This window comes from Tiliqua scincoides, chromosome 1 (assembly GCF_035046505.1).
Source record: "Tiliqua scincoides isolate rTilSci1 chromosome 1, rTilSci1.hap2, whole genome shotgun sequence".
In the NCBI taxonomy this organism is placed as follows: domain Eukaryota; kingdom Metazoa; phylum Chordata; class Lepidosauria; order Squamata; family Scincidae; genus Tiliqua; species Tiliqua scincoides.
The window spans coordinates 59,082,921-59,101,851 of NC_089821.1; the positions used below are offsets into that span (position 1 = coordinate 59,082,921).

An 18,931-nucleotide genomic window follows, 5' to 3' on the forward strand; every position below is an offset into this window, starting at 1 on the left:
TGCCCTCCCTTGGGCTCTTTTGCATGCAACTAAGCCCCACTGAATTCCCAAGGAACTTTAAACAGGGTACTGGCATTATAGAACTTTTGGGAGAAACTCAAGTTGGACCATCCTTCAGAGGAACAGTTATGTTAGGCTGTTGCAGCAAAATGAACAAAAAGACTTGTACCATCTTTAATATACATTCAGTCTGCAGTCCTAAGCATGTTACAAGGGAGTACCACATCCCATTGACGTCAGTGGGACTTACTTCCAAGTGAACATGTTTAGGATTGTACAACTATGGCATTAACTTCTAGGAAGAGTTTAGTTGTGTGGGATTGTGAAACTGTGGCTGATGGAGACAAGGGGAAAGGAGGCCTGCCACTTGGGTATAGGACTGGCCTAAAACCTAGATACTGGTGAACCTCCTTAATAAACATCTTGGGAATCAGTGGTGGTCTAATAAAATATTCACTAACAGCCCAATCCTATCCAACTTTTCCATGCTAATGCAACCACAGCGCAGCCCTGAGGCAAAGGAACAAATGTTCCCTTACCTTGAGGAGGTCTCCATATCTGTCCCCCTCTTTGACTCTAATGGGACTTACTTCTGAGTAGAAATGCATAGTATTGGGCTGTAAGGCTGTAATCCTAAACAAACTTTCCTGAGAGTAAGCCCCATTGAACAAAATAGGACTTACTTCTGAGTAGACCTGGTTAGGATTGTGCCCTAAGTTTAAGACGTTGTATCAGATTTCTGGTTACTCTAGTAGTGTTTACCTTTCTAGTTGCTGTTGTGTTGTAAGAATGGTGCCAAGCCCTCTACCTCCTCACAGCATAATTCTATGCATTTCTTCTCTGCAGTAAGTTTCATTGTGTGCAGTGGGGCTTACTCTTAGGAAAGGGTACAAAGGATTGTATCCTTTGTCTATTTTGCATATGCCTGTTTGTGCTACCTTTTGTCTGCCACACCTGTTTTAATAAACTGTTTTCCCATTTTGATCTTGAATCTGTCTGGTCTGATTGATTCAGTGGAAGGTGTATTGCCTTATCCCTATGACTGCTAACACTATGCAATTAACCCTGGCATCCATTTTTGGAGATCCTTCTGGAAATATAGGGAAGGATCTACAGGCTTCACCCACTGTCTAGTTTTAGCCTGATTGGTGGCAACGATTATCACCATTTTATTTCAGAATAAGGATGGGTTGGGGAACAAAGGAGGGTTTTTAGTGTAGATGTCTCTCCCCTCAACCATCATTCTCAAAGTAATTTTCCTTGGTGTTCTGAAACACTTACTGAAAAGTGCTGTAAGGTTGTGATAGTTGAACTTCACCTTGTTTTTTCACCCATTGAAAATCAGTGCCATTGCAGAAAGACAACATGGTCAAACAACCAGGTTAGTTTTGTGGATTTGCAGTCATTCTAGCTGAGCCCAAACAAAGACAGTAGCCTTTATCAGCCCACCTGTTGGGATTGGCATGCACCAGCTGATTGGGCATCCAAGCCCACCTTACCAAGTCAGAGTATGGTAAGGATACCCAAGAGGCATATACTATACAATCAGATAGCCCAGTGACATCATCAACCCTAGATTTATATAGGTCAAGCACACTTGTATGCATTCTGGCTTGGTTCCCTCTAAAATCACAGCTGTATGTGTAGGACTAGTTCAACCATGAGGCCAAGTGAGAGGGCTGCTTTAAGTGGCAGGCTGGGAGAGGCAATGAATTAGCAGGGGGCATTCTGTGCATTTCCACCACCTTCCCTAGCTCATTACCCACCCTGCCATTTTATTCTGCTTCAGTCCTCTTGGAGCAAGAAAGAAGAGAATTAGGGCACCGACAACTCACCACTTCCTCTAACACCTCTGCTGCAAACAAGCAATCATGGTGGCAGGGGTGAAGGGAAATGCAAGGGGCTGTTCCACAACAGCCATAATTTGATCAAATTAGCCACAAAACTTCGAGGGAGGTTTTTGAGGATGGTTTCTGTCTGACTAGCTTTGTCATTTTGATGGCAGTGGAATCGATCAAACTTGTTGCTGGCATCAGGTCAGATCTGGGGAATGGAGAGAGGCACTGGCAGTAGGGGATACTGTGTGGGATCCAACGCCAAGCCCCAGGAGCTCCAACAGCTGTGTGCCCTCCCATCTGAAAGTTGTTCAGGGCTTATTGTCCAATCCTAATAGCATCTTCTGCTTCAGGAACTAGCATTCCAGCTGTGTAAGGTCCTTTATAATAATACAATAATAATACAGGTATTTCTATACCGCCTTTCTTGGTCCTCAGATTTCTCCTTAGACTTTATTCAAGGCGGTTTACACAGGCAGGCAATTTAAATCCCCGTAGGGATTTTTACAATTTGAAAGAAGGTTTCTATCTTTCAAGAAACCACAACATTCAAGATGTTTCTTTCATGATCTGGCCGCACATTCTGGCCTCCATCCTCCCACGCTCAGAGCAGGTGGAATAGCTCGGCTCAGCTTGTCAGCTGCTTGAAGGTCGTACAGTGCCGGTGGCCTCGAACTGGCGACCTTCGGATGTTATCTTCAGGCAAATGGAGGCTCAACCCTCTAGACCAGACCTCCTGCCCTTTATGACTTTCACAAAATGCATCACACCATACACTGAGACTCCTGACAAGTCCTAGTGCAGGTAGGTCAGAGCAGGGGGTAAAGAGGAGGCAGCGATGGGTAAAACAGGGTGGGGAGAGGGAGGACCAGGGTAAGGAGAGTGGATCTAGGCTGGAAACGGGGCGATATTGGCGGCAGCAGGGCCAACAATATCCTAAACCTGTGGTTCCCAAACTGTGAGCCATGGCCCCCTGGGGAGCTGTGAAAACCATCCATGGGAGCTGTGGAATCCTCAGGAAAACCCTTCAGTCCTATACAACCTATAGGATTGCAAACCTAATTGGAAGCTGCAGCCAATGGCTCAGTAGGTCAACGGAGCTGCCTGTCAAAAAAGTTTGGGAACCACTATCTTAACCCCTTCCCTGCCTCAATTCACATTCATGAGTCCACTTAGCTGGCACAGGGCCAAGTAGCTAGCTAGGCAGCAAGGGTTTATTCTAAGGCAGGGGAACAAATGTTCTCTTACCTTGAGGAGGCTTTTGTGGCTTGACATTCCACTGTGGAATGCAGCACAAGCCTGGATGGCATGTCTGTATCGGTGTGAAGGGAATTAGGTAGGGATTATTTAGGTTGCTTGTAGTGACTGTCCAGGATGTCAAGCAGGGATCTTTCCCAGCCATATCTATATATTCCAGGGATTGAAAGTTGGAACTTCCAGATACAAAGCACATGCGCCCACCACTGAGCCTTTCCCCATTATTTTGTTTTCCAGCCCTCTGGTTTTGTTGGCTTTCTCATAAACTGAGAGGGTATTGCATAAATCAGAGCACACTCATTTCTTCCCTGTTTTCTCCAACTGACCTAATAAACATATTGTTTTGTCAATTGTGATATGCTAAAATATTAGCTTTGTACTGAATGAAGCACTTCTGAGTGCAAAATTCTGAAACTGTAACCTTCTTTTAGGTGTACTGTTCCTTGGACATCAGTGATCAATAAGGTTAAAGAGAGCAGCCTTCTACACAAAGGCCACACTTCATTTTCCTAAAAGTAGTTGCAAATGAGTGAAGGCTTCTGTTTCTGCTCCCTTTTCTGAAGTCTTTGTGGAGCTGGAGGAATAGTGTGCCACTGTTGATAATTTATGGAGGATTTTGGAGCAATGTGTTCACAATTTGGTTTCCCAGGTTCATTGTATTGAACTCCAGGTGGAATCAAACCAGTTCTGAATTAACAGCCATTCATTGGAACATTGGTCTCTGCCTTTCCATTGGACCATTTCAGCGACATGGAGAGGGGAGATTTGCTGCATGGGTAACAGCCTATCCTCCATACCTACTTTATCCAGGCTTCGCGTACTGGAGAGGACACTCTGTTCCAGAACCACCATTCAGAGCATGACACCATAGTCTTCCAAGACTGAAGGATGCCAACAACATTGGAACAGATTTGCATGATGCATCACAGTCTACTTTTGTAATTACCCCCAAATTTCAAAAGTATTTTGCCAAGTGAAGTGGAGCATTGCTGTTGGGGACTCCCTGCCTTATCACGAGAGTGGTGGCCATTTTAATATGAATAGCATTGCCCTATCTTAACCCCATGAAACTAGACAACCTAATTTGATTATACCAATGCAAGGTAGACATGCAAAACTAGCTCATTTCATTTGTATTCTAGTATTTTCAAGGTATTCTTTTCACCAGCTGAATACTGTGTTAAAGATAGCGAGTCTGGATCATAGAAAGTCTGCTTGCTTGACAACTTTTTCAGCATCATTGGAGACAGAAATTTTAACTAGCCTTAGTACTCTTTTTCCAATAGCTCAGCAACGCATGTTAGTGATGGAGCAGTCTTTTTTGCAATGTCACCATTAATTCATACACTTACCCCTTGATTTAACAGACTAATGGGGGAGAGGGTAACCATTAATGCCAAAAGTCCATTAAATCTGAGTGCATTGAAGTCAACAAAGACACACATGCACAAAACATATGGCTTGTTTTGAACGAAGCAGACACTATTTCTAAGGTCTGTTAAACTGAAGGTTCACTATAGTTCCAACATTGACATTGGATCCATTAATTATATGAGTAATGAAACAATGAACTTTTAGAAGTGAAAAATTTTTGTCCAGAAAAAATGGAAAATATTCTGGTTTTCTCACAGCAATGTTGCTGCAACTACTAGATCACACTAGATGACTTCTTTTTCCTACCCAAGGCCCATCTTCCTAAAAGAAGGGATTCCCAAAATTCTCCTATAATGATAAAATCATCAGAAATTGTCTTCGAGTCTCAAATGTAGCTCTAATGATACAGTAGTTCTATGTAACACACACCCAGTTTTTTAAAATCTGACTTTCATGTACAAGGACAATAATATGTAGGATGTGACACTGCAATTCAGCCCAAAAGAACTGACAATTCAAGGTGTATGAAAATGCCCACCCTCTGAGAGGGTTCACCACCAGCAGAAGTGTACTTACATATGACATGGCACTCTCGATCTCATGACTAGTGGCATCCAAGTTGTGAGATTCCTTCCTCCCATAGGAGGAAAAAATGTTGGCATTATCTCTATTGCAGTTTTGGCATCACCATCCTAAAGACTTTTACATTCCACTTGTCTTTTGCTTTGATATACCGCTAGGTTACCTGTTTTGTTCTAGTGCCACATTGTTATTTTACTGCTGCTCCTGTTTTCTTCTTTTGTTGATGTGATTTTACTTGCTCTACCATAGGTAACTTTGAGCTCTTCCCCATGGGAAAGTGTAGGGTACTAAAACCAGCTAAAGTCTGATCCCCAATCTATTATTTCAACTGTTGGAGGTGTTTATGGGGGGAACTCCGCTGGCATCTTTCCTTGTATGAAACTGACCTTTTTAATCACATTGCACTGGTTGGAGGGAGAAATGCAAAAAAGCCATTTCATTGAAGTTTTAAATTTTATGAGGCAAAAGGAAGACAGTGATGTACACACATGCTGATAATTGTGTAGGGGGGCGTTATCACCCAAATGATTAACCTGCTAAGCACTGACATCACTGCCTCTCCCATATCATACTCTTCTACAAACATCAATTTTATGAGCTGAATGTTATAAACGCTGCTATTCTCTCAATACATTTAATAAGATTAGACTCACTGAAAGGAATGTAAATAGCCAATATTATCTATGAAAACACCACATTTTGATCACAGCAGATATATATTTAAACTGTTTAAAAACATGATCCAAAAATCTTCCAGTTTTATTGTAATTAATAAAGACTAACCAGATTTTACTCTGTAGCACCTATCTAAGGAGTCCATAGTTCATCATAGCTTTGCCTTTGCACTTTGACCAAAGTACTTCCAGCTCTGCTTTGTTTCTCTGGGCTCCTGTGGATTTCTAATCTACTTTTCTTAGTAGGAAGGGAGCAATTCCCTCAGTATTCAGGCTGTGAAGACAGCAACAGCATTGTATGCTATATACACATTCCAATTTTTTTGTCTCCAGTTTTGCCTGTAGTCACAATCATGTGGGGTTTTCTAGGGTGCCAAGCAGCATATGGAAGCTGTGGCAGCCATCTGCCTCCTAGGTAACACTCAACCCATCCTTGGCAACTAGCATGCTTCCCCTCCTCCTGAATGAATTGTAAAAAAAAAAATGGGTATAGTCACTTAGCTATGCGAGCATTCAATTAGCCCTTTAAAGGGGGAAAGATTACCATCTCCAACTTGGCAATACATCCTGCTATCTTAAGAATGTTCTTGAACACATATTTTCTTTTCATATATGCTCTAACTCATTCAAGAATGGTTTGTTTCAGTTAAGGGCAAAATTGACTAGACAACATCTTTATAGCAGTGTCAGAATGAGTTTTAAAGGGCTTTCCCTACCTTTGATATAAATACTCTGTTTCTCTCTCTTTGGATGGGCTCTGAAAAATGTTCTATAGTTTCTTAGCTCATCTGAACTAGGGGAAAGCTGACTATGAATGCTGCCCATTGGCTAGTGTTAAGAAACACTTCCTCTAAATTCTCAATGCTACAACAGTTTTAAATATTTGGGATTTTATTTTGTGAGTGAAGAATGAATAGATGAGAACAAACCTACATGTGACTTAAATAAAAGGCAGAGCAGCTCACCTGTGTGAGGGAAAGACAGTTGATTTAACTGCCTAGTATTTTTATAGTGAAAATTCCAGGACTATAAAGTAGATCACACAAATGCAGCATTTTAAAACCAAGATTTATTACAGATTAACCCTTAAGAAAAAGTTTTAGTCAAACAGTCCAAATCCCATATCGTCATCAGACTCTTCAGATTCTTCCTTCTTTTCTTCTTTCTTCTCCTCAGCTGCAAAGACAATCAGACGAACAGTTAGCTAATAACTCTCAAGGTAGAGTGGGTACTTGGGTAACAATCCTAATCACATATACATGGGAGCATGTCCCATTGAACTCAGTGTAGCTTACTTCTGAGTAAACATGCATAGGATTGTGCTTATACTCATTTCATTCTACACACATATTTGCCTTAAAGATGCACAGCACAGAACTGCAATGTGGACTGCTGAAGACAGATGCTCCCAGTAGCTAAGTTGTGTTAGATTTAGCCACACACAGCATGTACAGTGTCTAAAGAGCTCACTGTTTTGCAACCCCATTTTGAATACAGTATGTCAATATTCCTTAAAGTAATAACAAAGGAGACAACAAGAAGCAGAGAATAGTGGCTAGATGCCAGTACCCAAAACAAAAAAAAGTGTCAAAACTGAAGAGAATGGCTGTAGCTATACATTCAGCTTGTGTGTTCCTTCAAAGGAGGTTAGATGCTTCCTTCTACTAGAGCTTGCCACAAGCCAGGAAGGAGGCTTCTAATCTCTTCCCCTCATACACAGGGGATGCCAAAACACAATTTTCTGTTACATCTGAAATGTATTCAATGGCTCAATTCAGACAATCCAAACCATGGATCTATGAACATGGCAGGAAGGACTACTGAGCTTACATGCTCTCCCCTTGCACCCTACCCTCCCCCCCAGTTGCAAGGGAAGAATCCTGGTTAAGTAAGTAACAACTCCATGCATCATCCAAACCAAGGAGCTGTGGTTTAACTACAGTTTAGAAACCAAGATATGAAACCAAGATTGGATTCTTACTTCATATTCTGGTTTCTAAACCAGTTAAACCTCACCTCCCATGTTCAGACAACATGCAGAGCTGTTCACCCAGGATGCTTCCCATACAGCTGGGTAGGCAAGAGAACGGGGGGGGGGGGGGAGAGAGCATATGGGCTCAGCACTACTTCCCATTGCAATCATCTGAACTGTCTCAGTGTACACCTAAAAGTTGAACAAGAAAGCATTCTTGCTTTTCTTTTAAGCAAGAATGTTAGCTGACAAATTTTCTTCATACAATAACCCAAAGAGGTTCACCTCAACCAGCTTTTCTTATGCAGCTGGCTGGATTTTCACAATATGACAGCAGCATGAAAATAAGGGTTATACATTTACAGGATCTTCCGTTCATATTTTATTGTGTACAGTGTAGCAGTGCTCCCTGAAAGAACCACATTCTCAGCATCAGTGAAAGGCTGGCCCTGCCTAATTTCTACCTGGTCAAGGGCTCATCGATTGCGAGGCAAAATGAGTCGATCGCAGGCTTCTCTCCCGTCCACGCATCCCTGGGAGCCCTGTCCTGGGAGTGAGCTCCCTGGGAGTGACGCATCCCTGGGAGTGAGCCCCGTTGACTCTACTGGGGCTGACTTACCTTTCCCGTTTTCGCACTGGTATGTATGGAGATCTGCCCCCCCCCCAACTTCCATCTGTTGGTTCTGTGTGCAAGGGGTTTTGCACTGGTCTTGCTGTGATGTCTATACAGAGATCTTCCCTCCCCCACACCTTTCCCCTGTTTTGCACTGGTACGTATAGAGATCTGCTCCCCCCCCCACTTGTATTGGAATCGAGGAAGATCTGGTGAGGAGGTAGATGTGGTGTCAGCAGTGGCCCCTTTAAGGGTAAGGCCTGGGCATCCAGCAGAGTATGCTGCACAGCTGCAGCCACTTGAAGGCAATAGGGCCCTCAGGGATATAACAGCACCTGAGGCAGGAAGGGCTCCACTTATTTATGTGAGTTAGCCTTTTCCTACATGAAGATCATTAAGTCCAAGTACCATTCCACCATGACTGATGAACATTTGGAAGTGTGCTTGAGGCTGGCTGTCAGCAGCTACTGTCCGGACTATGCATCCTTGGCTGATTCACTTCAGTGCAAGTCATCAAAGTAAACTCAAATAATTACAAAAAATGTTTATAGTTAATTATGTTGTGTTGTGCAATATTGGCTCATGCGGTTATGCAAGGTACACCAACATACATTGTACACATAAATGTTATATGTTATGATGGCGCGAACATTGTAAAAAAACTCTGGTAGATCTCCAGGCCTTGCTGGGTTTTAAAGTAGCTCTCGAGCCAAAAAAGTGTGAGCACCCCTGAGCTATTTCATACTAACCAGGAGCTGGTGCAGCACCTGCGGCAGGAGCAGCAGAACCTCCAGCAGAGACTGCTACAGCCCCACCTGCTGGCATGCTGGCGAGCTTGCTGTTACCTGGAGGAGATAGACAAAGATGAAGTGAAGCACACACTGTAGATATGCCTTTGTCAACAGATGAATAAGGCATACAAAGAATGGGCTGTATCTTAACTCTGTTTGAGGCTCTTCTGCACAAGCAAGAGTTGGCCAAAACCCACAATTTCCCACTGCCAATGCCAAAGCCACTGTTCTCTCCCCATTCCATTCCTTTACCCTCCTTGGAGTCCTAGGCTATTTCAGAAAAAGGGACAAAGGATGAACTTTGACTGGCAACTGGCCCACAATGCAGCACTCCAAAGGCTGATATCTGACACAGGAACCTCTAGTTCTTGACCTCTGGTATCAGATACTTCGATAGTCAAAGAAGTGAATTTTCTTTTAGAACTTTTAAGATCTTTCTTTAACTCCTAGTGACCACCAAAATGGCAAAACTGTATCCCCATCAGGTGCCAAAGGTGGAATATTTAATCAGTCTAAGCTCAACATACATGGGCCTGTCACACCTGTAATGTACTGCAGTGTCTTGTGTACTATGACTAACCCGAGGTGTGCATTCCTCAGATCTTATGTAATCAAAAGTAGGGCTTTGATAGGACTTGCCTATTCCATAATACTCACACACATCATATAAAATAATCTAAACAATATCAGCAAACAAAATTGCTTTTGAATTGCTTTGCCACCATTCTACTTCCAAGATTTGATTTGTTGCCATTTGTAGTACAAAGTCAGGCTTAGAACTGTAGCAAGGAGTACCAAGCAAAAATAGGAACTGAATGAAGGCAGGCATTGGTGACTTAAAGAGACTTGCTACTCTGATTAATGCCTTCAGTTTCAGGAAAAATTAGCAATATACTGTTTCCCTTGGGTACAGTGAGATTTTCTTGGCTTTCATAAGAACGTCAATGTGGGCAAAATGCCTGTTCTTTATTTCTAGGAACAAATCCCTGGTGTTCTTGGGGTAGAAGAATAAACATGTTTTATAACAAGTTGAGAATATTCTCAGAAAGTGTTAACGTCAGAGCCAACAAATCTAGATGTACTGAAATACTTATGTAGATCATATACAGGCCCAGCTAAGTTGTTGCCAGCCCTGATAACTTCCTATACCAGCCCATCTACAAAGGAATTCATATGCATCAACATTATCCAAACTCAGAGACTGGTCTATTATTGTTCCTAAGATTTTTCTTCAATACCAACAAGTTACATGGCACTTCACAGCACAACCAAAAGCAGCAACTCCTGGCTAGAAGGAGCTTCCAATCTGCAGTTTAACAGTGGAGCAAATAAAAAGAAAAGATTTCAAGATATTTTAGTACCTGCTCATTCCCCACAATTTTGTTTTAAGCCATTTCTGCCCAACGTTGCATATACACAACAGGAATCAAATGTGTACACCTGTGGGTTGGGCAGAAATGGGTTAGCTGAGGATGAAGACAATAGGATTAAGGTTCCAAGAGATGGAAGAGATGGCCCTTGACAGGTCTGAAGACAGAAAGATGGTGCAACCAGAATAAGCGTTGAGAGAGAAAAAGAACGAGAATGTGTGCACATCTGTGTTCAAGGTACAATGGGCAGCAAGAAAGCCATTATGAAACTTGTGAGCAGACCAGTTTTGGGTGGCTGTGATACAAGATCTTAGGCAGAAATTGATAATAGAGATTGAGTTGGAATGGTGGAGGACTTTAAGGGTGAGGGTGGTTTTAACAGTGTACTAAACTTGAGATAGAAAATTTCAAAGAAAAGCTCAATGCACTGGAAAAGACAGCATGTTCCAGAAGTCTGGAGGCAGACGACAGCAGAAAAACTAGATAGTATTTAGTAGAAGAATGTGTCAAGATTTGAGGGGGGGGGACGAAAACACTGACATTAAATGCAACATAAAACAAACTGGGGAAAACATCAAAAATGTGATAAATAAATGCTAAGTGTTGATGGGGACAGGGAAGAGAAAAGAAAATAGTAAGAGGTAGACAGTGAACACTGAGAGGTTAAAAGAGTGAAATGGGAGCCTTTCTCTAAGTCTCATTTGAAAAAGGATAAGGGCAAGTGAGGCTGAAGGCTTTAATTTTAATCACACAAGGCCCTGGGTGGAGTGAAGGAGACAGCAGCATGTGCAAATTAGTTTTTAAGAAGGAGTGCATCAGATTGGCAGAGTAAATGGCAAAGGTAAACATATCTGCAGATACAGTATTCAGCTAACATTTACTTTGTTTTCAGAGAGAAAAGAATATCTTTCTCACAGCAGTATGTTGAGAACATCCTCCACATAAACAAGCAGCCAGTGCCTGTTTTTAAGAGGGCTTCCCAATTTAATGTGGTCCACCAGCGAAACCCAGCAGGTACCAGTATTAACCTGTGGGAATTAGGATGGACCCATTAACATCTAGGCTGAGTTGTTTTTTTAAAAGCTTCCAGTATGCTCAGATTGTGTTCTTTTTTTAGGTTCTAGCACGCTAAAATTTTTACAAGCAAGCATGATGCTAGGAAAGATGGCCACTACTATGCTTACATCACTTCCACCCATTTTCTACCAAAATAAATGCAGGAAACTATCTGGAACATAGCTGCCTCCACAGTGTATGGTGAAAACATGGTGACCTCCACTCAATTGATTTTAATGAAGGAACACCATTTTGCTATTTTTAAAATAACCATGCTGGAAGCATGCTAGAAACGTCACTTCCACAATTTTTTCTAGCTAAAAAAACAGTTCTAGTCTTACTGATATGAATGCCACACAATGATTTATCCTGGGAATAAATAATGGGGGAATTGAGGCAGGCTGGGAATAAAATCTTACATAATAGCACTGCTAAACTGATCAAATCACCAAGAGATGAGTATGTTGTTTAGACTAGTTCAAAGCTATGGCAAGTGGTGACAACCTGAGATTGCTGAGAAGCAAATGACAAATCTGGTGGAAAGGCAGGATGGGTAGGCAGGCATGTATGTATAAATAAATAAAATCCATTGGTATGCTGCTTATGCGAGAATTTTTTTCTCACCCTAGAGCCTTCAATGATTAAGAAGGAGCCCTACTGGACCCTTCCAAACCTCAGAATTTCAACTCACCTTGGGCAATTACATCTTCAATGTTTTTCCCGTTCAGCTCACTAATGACCTGTGAGAAGTAAATTGAAAGTATTAAGGATGGGCTGCTTAGTATCCCATACTTCTCTCAGTGCTACTATCTTTAGAAGGTGTGTGGCCATTTCAGAAAGGAGAAGTAAGAAATATTCCCTTTTAAATTATAAGGGAAGAGGACTATCTTACAAAACCTCAATGCAGGTTACACAAATCTAAATTTCAAAATGAAGGGGAGATGGGGGATAGAGAAAGATAATTGACAAAAAGGATTTACAATGTAAGCAACTCTCATCATCTCCTCCACTCTTATGTCCACTGGAGACAGCCACAAATACATATATGCCCCTCCTCAATGGTCCACAGTACTTACTCCCCTTTTATGCTCTCCCCCAACAAGCCCTGTCTACATTACCGTTAGCTAGCCAGACTAAAATACATTATGTTATTCAATTTGCAACAACCAACATATACAAGCATTGTTGTTTCTGCTATCAGACAATGATAACTTGAGTTTGGGTTAAGGACTGAGTAAAAAGTTGTCACCATTTCATGGGCAAGGATGAGAGATCAAGAGTGTTTTGACTCCTCCAGTTGTATTTCTACTACTCAATATCACTAAAACTAAGAAGAGGCATGAAGTCAGATTCTAGAAACACAGGTACAGCAAAGTCAAGTACAGTCAAGCTCAGAAACAGCACAACAATATTTCTGTGGCTACTGATCTTATATCAAGAAAGATGAGGTAGGGAACAAATGAAGTGCAGCATGCATGTGTGTATTTTGGAAGGTTCAGTTAAGAGTTTATTTTGGCAATATTTGGTCGAGTGCTAACAAATACAGATAAGTGAATGACGACAAGAGCAAATTCCAGCACAAGTGTGTTTGCAAAGAAAAAAGATAGAAGGAAAGCAAGTTCAAAGTACTGACAATCATAACTATCATACTGTCACAACTAAACATACTATTTGAATAGTAGTAACCAACAGCCATTTTTCTGGATCTCGCCAACTCTGGTGTTGTAATAATTACAGCAGCATCTGTCTTAATGTAGACCAGGGGTGCCCAAACCCCGGCCCTGGGGCCACATGCAGCTCTCAGGGAGCCCCCGGTCTCCAATGAGCCTCTGGCCCTCTGGAGATTTGTTGGAGCCCTCACTGGCCCAATGCAACTGCTTTCAGCATGAGGGTGACTGTTTGACCTCTCACATGAGCTGTGGGATGAGGGCTTCCTGCACTGCTTGCTGTTTCAGGTATGTGATGCAGTAGCGGCAGCAAAGGAAAGGTCAGCCTTGCATTGTGCAAGGACTTTATAGGCCTTGAGCTATTTCAAGACCTTCATTCATTCATATAATCTTTAATATATTCATTTATGTAAACTTGTGTAAATTTATTCAAATTTTAAATGTAAATTAATTCTTTTTTCCCCCCAGCCCCCAACACAGTGTCAGAGAGATGATGTGGCTCTCCTGCCAAAAACTTTGGACACCCCTGATGTAGACCAACGTGGGGGGGGGGGACGGGACGACACCAGATACTCTTGAACTGTCTCAATTTAAAACTTTCTCTTAGAGTTAGAACCACCCCACTTAGAGTTAGAACCACCACTCTCTCTTCCTTAGAACCACCCCAGAGAAGCTGCACTATGCCACACTGAACTTTTGCAAGGAGGCTGTATTTTCTCAGATACATTACTGAAACTGTTCTTTAAAAAAATATAGTGGTCCCTAGGCATTTACCACAGACAAGGGGGATAAAGTATCAGGTATCTGGATGCTATTTACCAGCTTAGATTGGTGCAAGAGCTGTAGCTCCATCTGGAGGCCAGTTACCCACAAAGTAATCACATTGCAATGTGTGGCTGCTTTTACAGACTGTTCAGAAATGACAACTGGTTCATAATGCAATTGAAAGAAACATTAGCAAATATGCCATAGTTTGCTAGTGGAATTAGGGCACAATCCTAAACAGGTCTACTCAGAACTAAGTCCTATTGTGTTCAATGGGACTTACCCCCAGGAAAGTAAGGTTAGGATTGCAGCCTTAATCTTATAAGGCAGGAAAAATCGATAAACAATTTTTAAAGCATGCTGCTGCTTACCCTGGGGGTCCACAAAATTGGCTGCCAATGGCAACCAATCCAGTCCTAGCTGCCCAGTAAAAAGAACCCCCACCATTGAGTTTTCCATGAGTTAGAAGAGGATTCAGAGATAGGGGGCACCTCTCACAGTGCCAGTCAAGAGAACCAATCCCACCCTCAGTCTGAAAAAGAGATATAGTTGAACCTTGGTATCTTCGGAGTGGGTGGATCAGATACTGGGATCCAAGTTCAAATCCCTTTCAAAACCCAAATGCATTTTGGGGCAAACCTAGGAGAAGACAGGAACCTCTGAGCAACTCAGAAGTGGATCTTTCAGAGCTAAAAATATCTCTACAACCTGGGAAATGGCAGTTTGGCAATTAAAAGGTAGGAGCCCCTATTTTGGTGCTTTTTTTGTTTTGAAAGTATTTAAATTTGGACCCCAGTATCCATTGGCATCTGAGGCGAGTCAAATCCACAGATGCCAGACCTCGGGATACTATGGTCTGACTGTATGTTCGAATCAGACAACTGCTCTATTGGTGTTTATTCAATAGCTGCTTTTGTTTATTTACCTAAACATAGTTAAAGAAAGCAAAAATATATCAGTCAGTTCTTCTGTATTAATTCTCCATGACAGCCACCTCTTTTAATACTAGAGGATAGCATATACAACTCATATACATATGAGTTACAGCAGCTTACAGTAACCACTTGCTCTGTACTGGCATCAAGGCAATAAAGGGGAATGGAAGAGGACTGGGCTTCTATCTGGAACAGTACAGTTAAGTTATGTTAACAGAACAGTATGTTATGCCAGCTGCACTTTGCTGACACAGGGCCACTTGCCCGACAAGTGAGGCAGTTAAGAAACTGTTAACATTTGTCAGCAATTCCTGCATTTATTTACTATTCTGTGGCTTTTCAGCTAATTAGTGTTTTCCACCCAAAATGGAAGATTATTAAAATCTAAATTTTATTTTTTGTTCACTAGAGTGGTACATACATTATGCCTGAACTAAGCTGGGTGTACTTCAGAATAAGAGTATGGTTTGAGAAGTTATAGAATACTGTGCATACAAAGGAAACTGAGAGAGCTTATTTGGGGGCTCCTACCATAAGAGTTTAAGCCCCATCAAGAAATCAGTTTAAAAACCAAAATAACTTCTGTCTTTTTATTGACTCAATATTTGCCAATTAGTAGATCAGCTAATGAGTATTCAATTTGGGTTAATAAGCATGCAATCAGTTATCAACTGTACCCAGTGATTTGCCTAGTACCCAGTGAAAGTCCATGAACATTTTATGTTTAGACACATAACAAAGGAAAAAAATGTATTTTTTCTATTTTAGAAATATTTTACTAGTTTGTATTTCTAGCCAGTTTCAGCCCAAGCTCTTTGGATAGTAAACACCAATGAAAGGCCCACATTAACGTAATCTAGATTATGTGAAAGTTACTCTGAACTAGCATAAACTTCAGGCACTGAAACTGCTCAGAAAGTCTTCAGAGAAAGTGGGGTCACCCTTTATGAGGCAGCATGACCACCATTATGGAAAGCTTCACATCACATAGTGGATACACAGATACAGTCAAGAGAGTTTAAGATAAAGGAGGTGGTGATTCAAGATACTAGCACATTTCCTGTGGAATTATACAATTGTATTAACTGCCAAGGCAAAACAGGAACAACTTTTAGGACACATTTCTCACCTTATTCACACGCTCATCATCTGTCTCAATGCCTACACTATCAAGGATTTTCTTCAAGTCTTTTGAGCTTGGGGATTCATTGCCCCCAAGAACAGCAAGAAGATAAGCTGCAATGTAACGCATTCTGAAAAAGAGAAGCAGAGGTTTTATACACATGGGCTGCATATAGAAAATCAAATTATTTTTCTTACAACTATATGCCAGTTTTAAAATTAATTATACCATCCAGGTTATTTCTAACTTTCAGAGACATACATAGTTACTAACACAATTTTAGACATTTATTCTTAAGAACTACTCTTAAGGTATTCAAACAAGTGAAAAAGTCATCAGCATGTATATCAGCATACATATTTCTGTAAAATACAGAAAAAGTCTAGAAGAAGCAAACAGCACCTTATTTATTTATTATTATTTTTCACATTTTTATACAGTCCTTCCTCCAGGGTGCTCTTCCTCCAAGAACTCAGGGTGGTGTACACAGTTGCTCACCTCCTTTTTTTCTTCACAACCACCCTTGTGAGGTAGGTGAGACTGAGAGAAAGTGACTGGCCCAAGGTCATCCAGGAAGCTTCATGGCTGAGGGGGGAATCTGAACCTGGATCTTCCAGGTCTAAGTCCACCTCCCAAACCACAACACCACCTGGCTCTACACCTTAAACTGCAATGGACTGCATTTCCTTTATGAAGAAACACTGGTTTTCTGATTTTGCTTTTTAAGATAGCCCCCCCCAAAGGGCTACAGATCCAGACAACCAACAAACTGCTGTATAAGTCATTCAAAAAAGCACATGATGCATTTTCTCATCCGTTTGTTAAGTGTTTTGGGAAATAAAAGAAAAAAGTGAGCATATTTCATCATAGCATTTCTAAACAAGCACCTCCAAGGTGTCCATGTGCTGCCTTAACACCCTCACTGTGGTCCCTCTGATGAAATCACAAATTTCAACAAAGTGTTTCCTTCAGGGGAAAAATTATACCCCAGGAAACCTCAAGAGCACATGGCATTAAGAGCATAAGAAGAGCCCCGCTGGATCAGGCCAAAGGCCCATCTAGTCCAGCTTCCTGTATCCCACAGTGGCCCACCAGATGCACACAAGACAAGAGACCTGCATCCCTGGTGCCCTCCCCTGCATCTGGCATTCTGATGCAGCCCATTTCTAAAACCAGGAGGCTGCACATAGCACCATGGCGTGTAACCCGTAATGGATTTTTCCTGCAGAAACTGGCCCAAACCCTTTGAAAGGCATCCAGGCCAGATGCCGTCACCACATCCTGTGGCAGGGAGTTCCACAGATACTGGGTCAAGAGACATTTTCTTTTGTCTGTCTAATTCTCCCAACACTCCACGTTAGTGGATGAGCCCTGGTGTTGTGTGAGAGGGAAAAGAGCACCCCTTAGCAGGCACTGCCCCGCACTCCTTTCCCTTGTCCAAACCAGGCCATGAAGGCCTCAGCCACACACTTCAACGCGCCCTGCTGCCTTTGTTTAGCAGCCCATCGCGGCTAATGGCTCCTGTCCGCTCTAGGAGGCCGCCTCAGGAAGCACATGGCCGCCATGTCACCCTCCCCCCCCGTCCCACATGGTACGGCCCTGATCAGCACTCGGGTAGGAACGCTCGCAGAAGAACGCTGGACGCGTTCTGGGCGGAACCACCACGATGAAAAGGGGGAAGGCGAAGAAGCCCACGGACCAACTTACTTCAAGGGGTTCTTAGCGCGAAGGCCTCCAGACGTGCGCTCGCTACGGACGCAGCAGCGAAAAGGAAGGGGCGGAGCTTGCAACGCGGGGTTCTTCCGTGGACTCTCCAACAACCTGATTTGCTATTGGGCATCAGGGAGAACCAATCAAGAGTTGTCTTGTTAACGGGGGGGGGTTGGTTACTTAACGGCCGCCATGACACTAGAGGCACCCAAGACACAGATTGTTCGAATCGGGCTGCCATGTGACTTCTGACGGCAGCAAGGAGAAGTGGGAGTTGCCGCCTTCCAAGTCGACGTGAGGCCGCAGGCACCGCCAGCAGGTGTGCCGCCCAGCCGCGTGGGCTCCCTAATTGGAGGCTTTGGAAGGCTGTGCTCGATGCCTCTGGGGGAGCTGGCTCTGAAGTGCTCTAGCTTGGCTTCAGGTGCCAGACACTGGGTGGCCCTTTGTCTGCAGCAGACTACAGCCCAGGCCTAAGCGTGCCTACTCAGAAGTAAGGCCCATTAGAGTCAGTGGGGCTTCCTCCCAGGAAAGTGTGGACAGGGTGGCTGCCTCAGAGCCCCATCCTATGCACTTTTACCCAGAAGTAAGCCCCACTATAGTCAATGAGGCCTAGTCCCAAGTAAGTGTGGATAGGATGGCAGCCTCAGAGCCCAATCCTATGCATGCCTAGAAAGAAATTCCCATTATAGTCAAACAGGCTTACTCCCAGGTAGGTGAGGATAGGATTGCAAGAACAGTGGAGGCAAGTGGATGGCGTAGCTAATTATAGTGTAGGCCAGTGCCAAACTCAAAATGTTGCCCCAGAAGTGATGTCACACCCAGGCTTTTTAAAAGGTGGAAATTGGGAAGAACCCACCTCCTCCCCCCAGCAGCTCACCACCCACTTGCTCTGCTACCTCCCCCTAGTCAGTGGCATAACTAAGGGCACAATTCTAACCAACTTTCCAGCACTGACATAGCTGGGCCAATGTGGTGTGCACTCCATCCTGCAGTGGGGAGGCAGTCAAGAAGGCCTCCTCAAGAAAAGGGCATGTTTGTTTCCTTACCTTGGGTCTGCATTGAGGCTAGGTCAGTGCTGGAAATTTGGTTAAGATTGCACCCGAAGGCATCTATCTGCTGCCTGGGAAAGAAGATTTTGTAGTGCTTCTCCCCCCTCCCCCGCATGATAAAATCAAATTTAATTAGGTAAAACAAATAAAAAGTTATT

At 42.8% G+C, this 18,931-nt stretch overlaps 1 protein-coding gene across 1 annotated transcript; it reads right to left on the reverse strand.

Moving 5' to 3' along the window:
- Nucleotides 1-6,773: 6,773 nt before the first annotated feature.
- On the reverse strand, nt 6,774-17,824 carry RPLP2 (ribosomal protein lateral stalk subunit P2). Its single transcript, XM_066633020.1, has 5 exons — nt 17,722-17,824; nt 16,021-16,144; nt 12,216-12,264; nt 9,057-9,152; nt 6,774-6,898 (listed from the first exon to the last, which is right to left on the reverse strand). The coding sequence occupies exons 2-5, from the start codon at nt 16,141-16,143 to the stop codon at nt 6,822-6,824; spliced, it is 345 nt and encodes a 114-aa protein (XP_066489117.1). The 5' UTR covers nt 16,144; nt 17,722-17,824; the 3' UTR covers nt 6,774-6,821.
- Nucleotides 17,825-18,931: the final 1,107 nt, after the last annotated feature.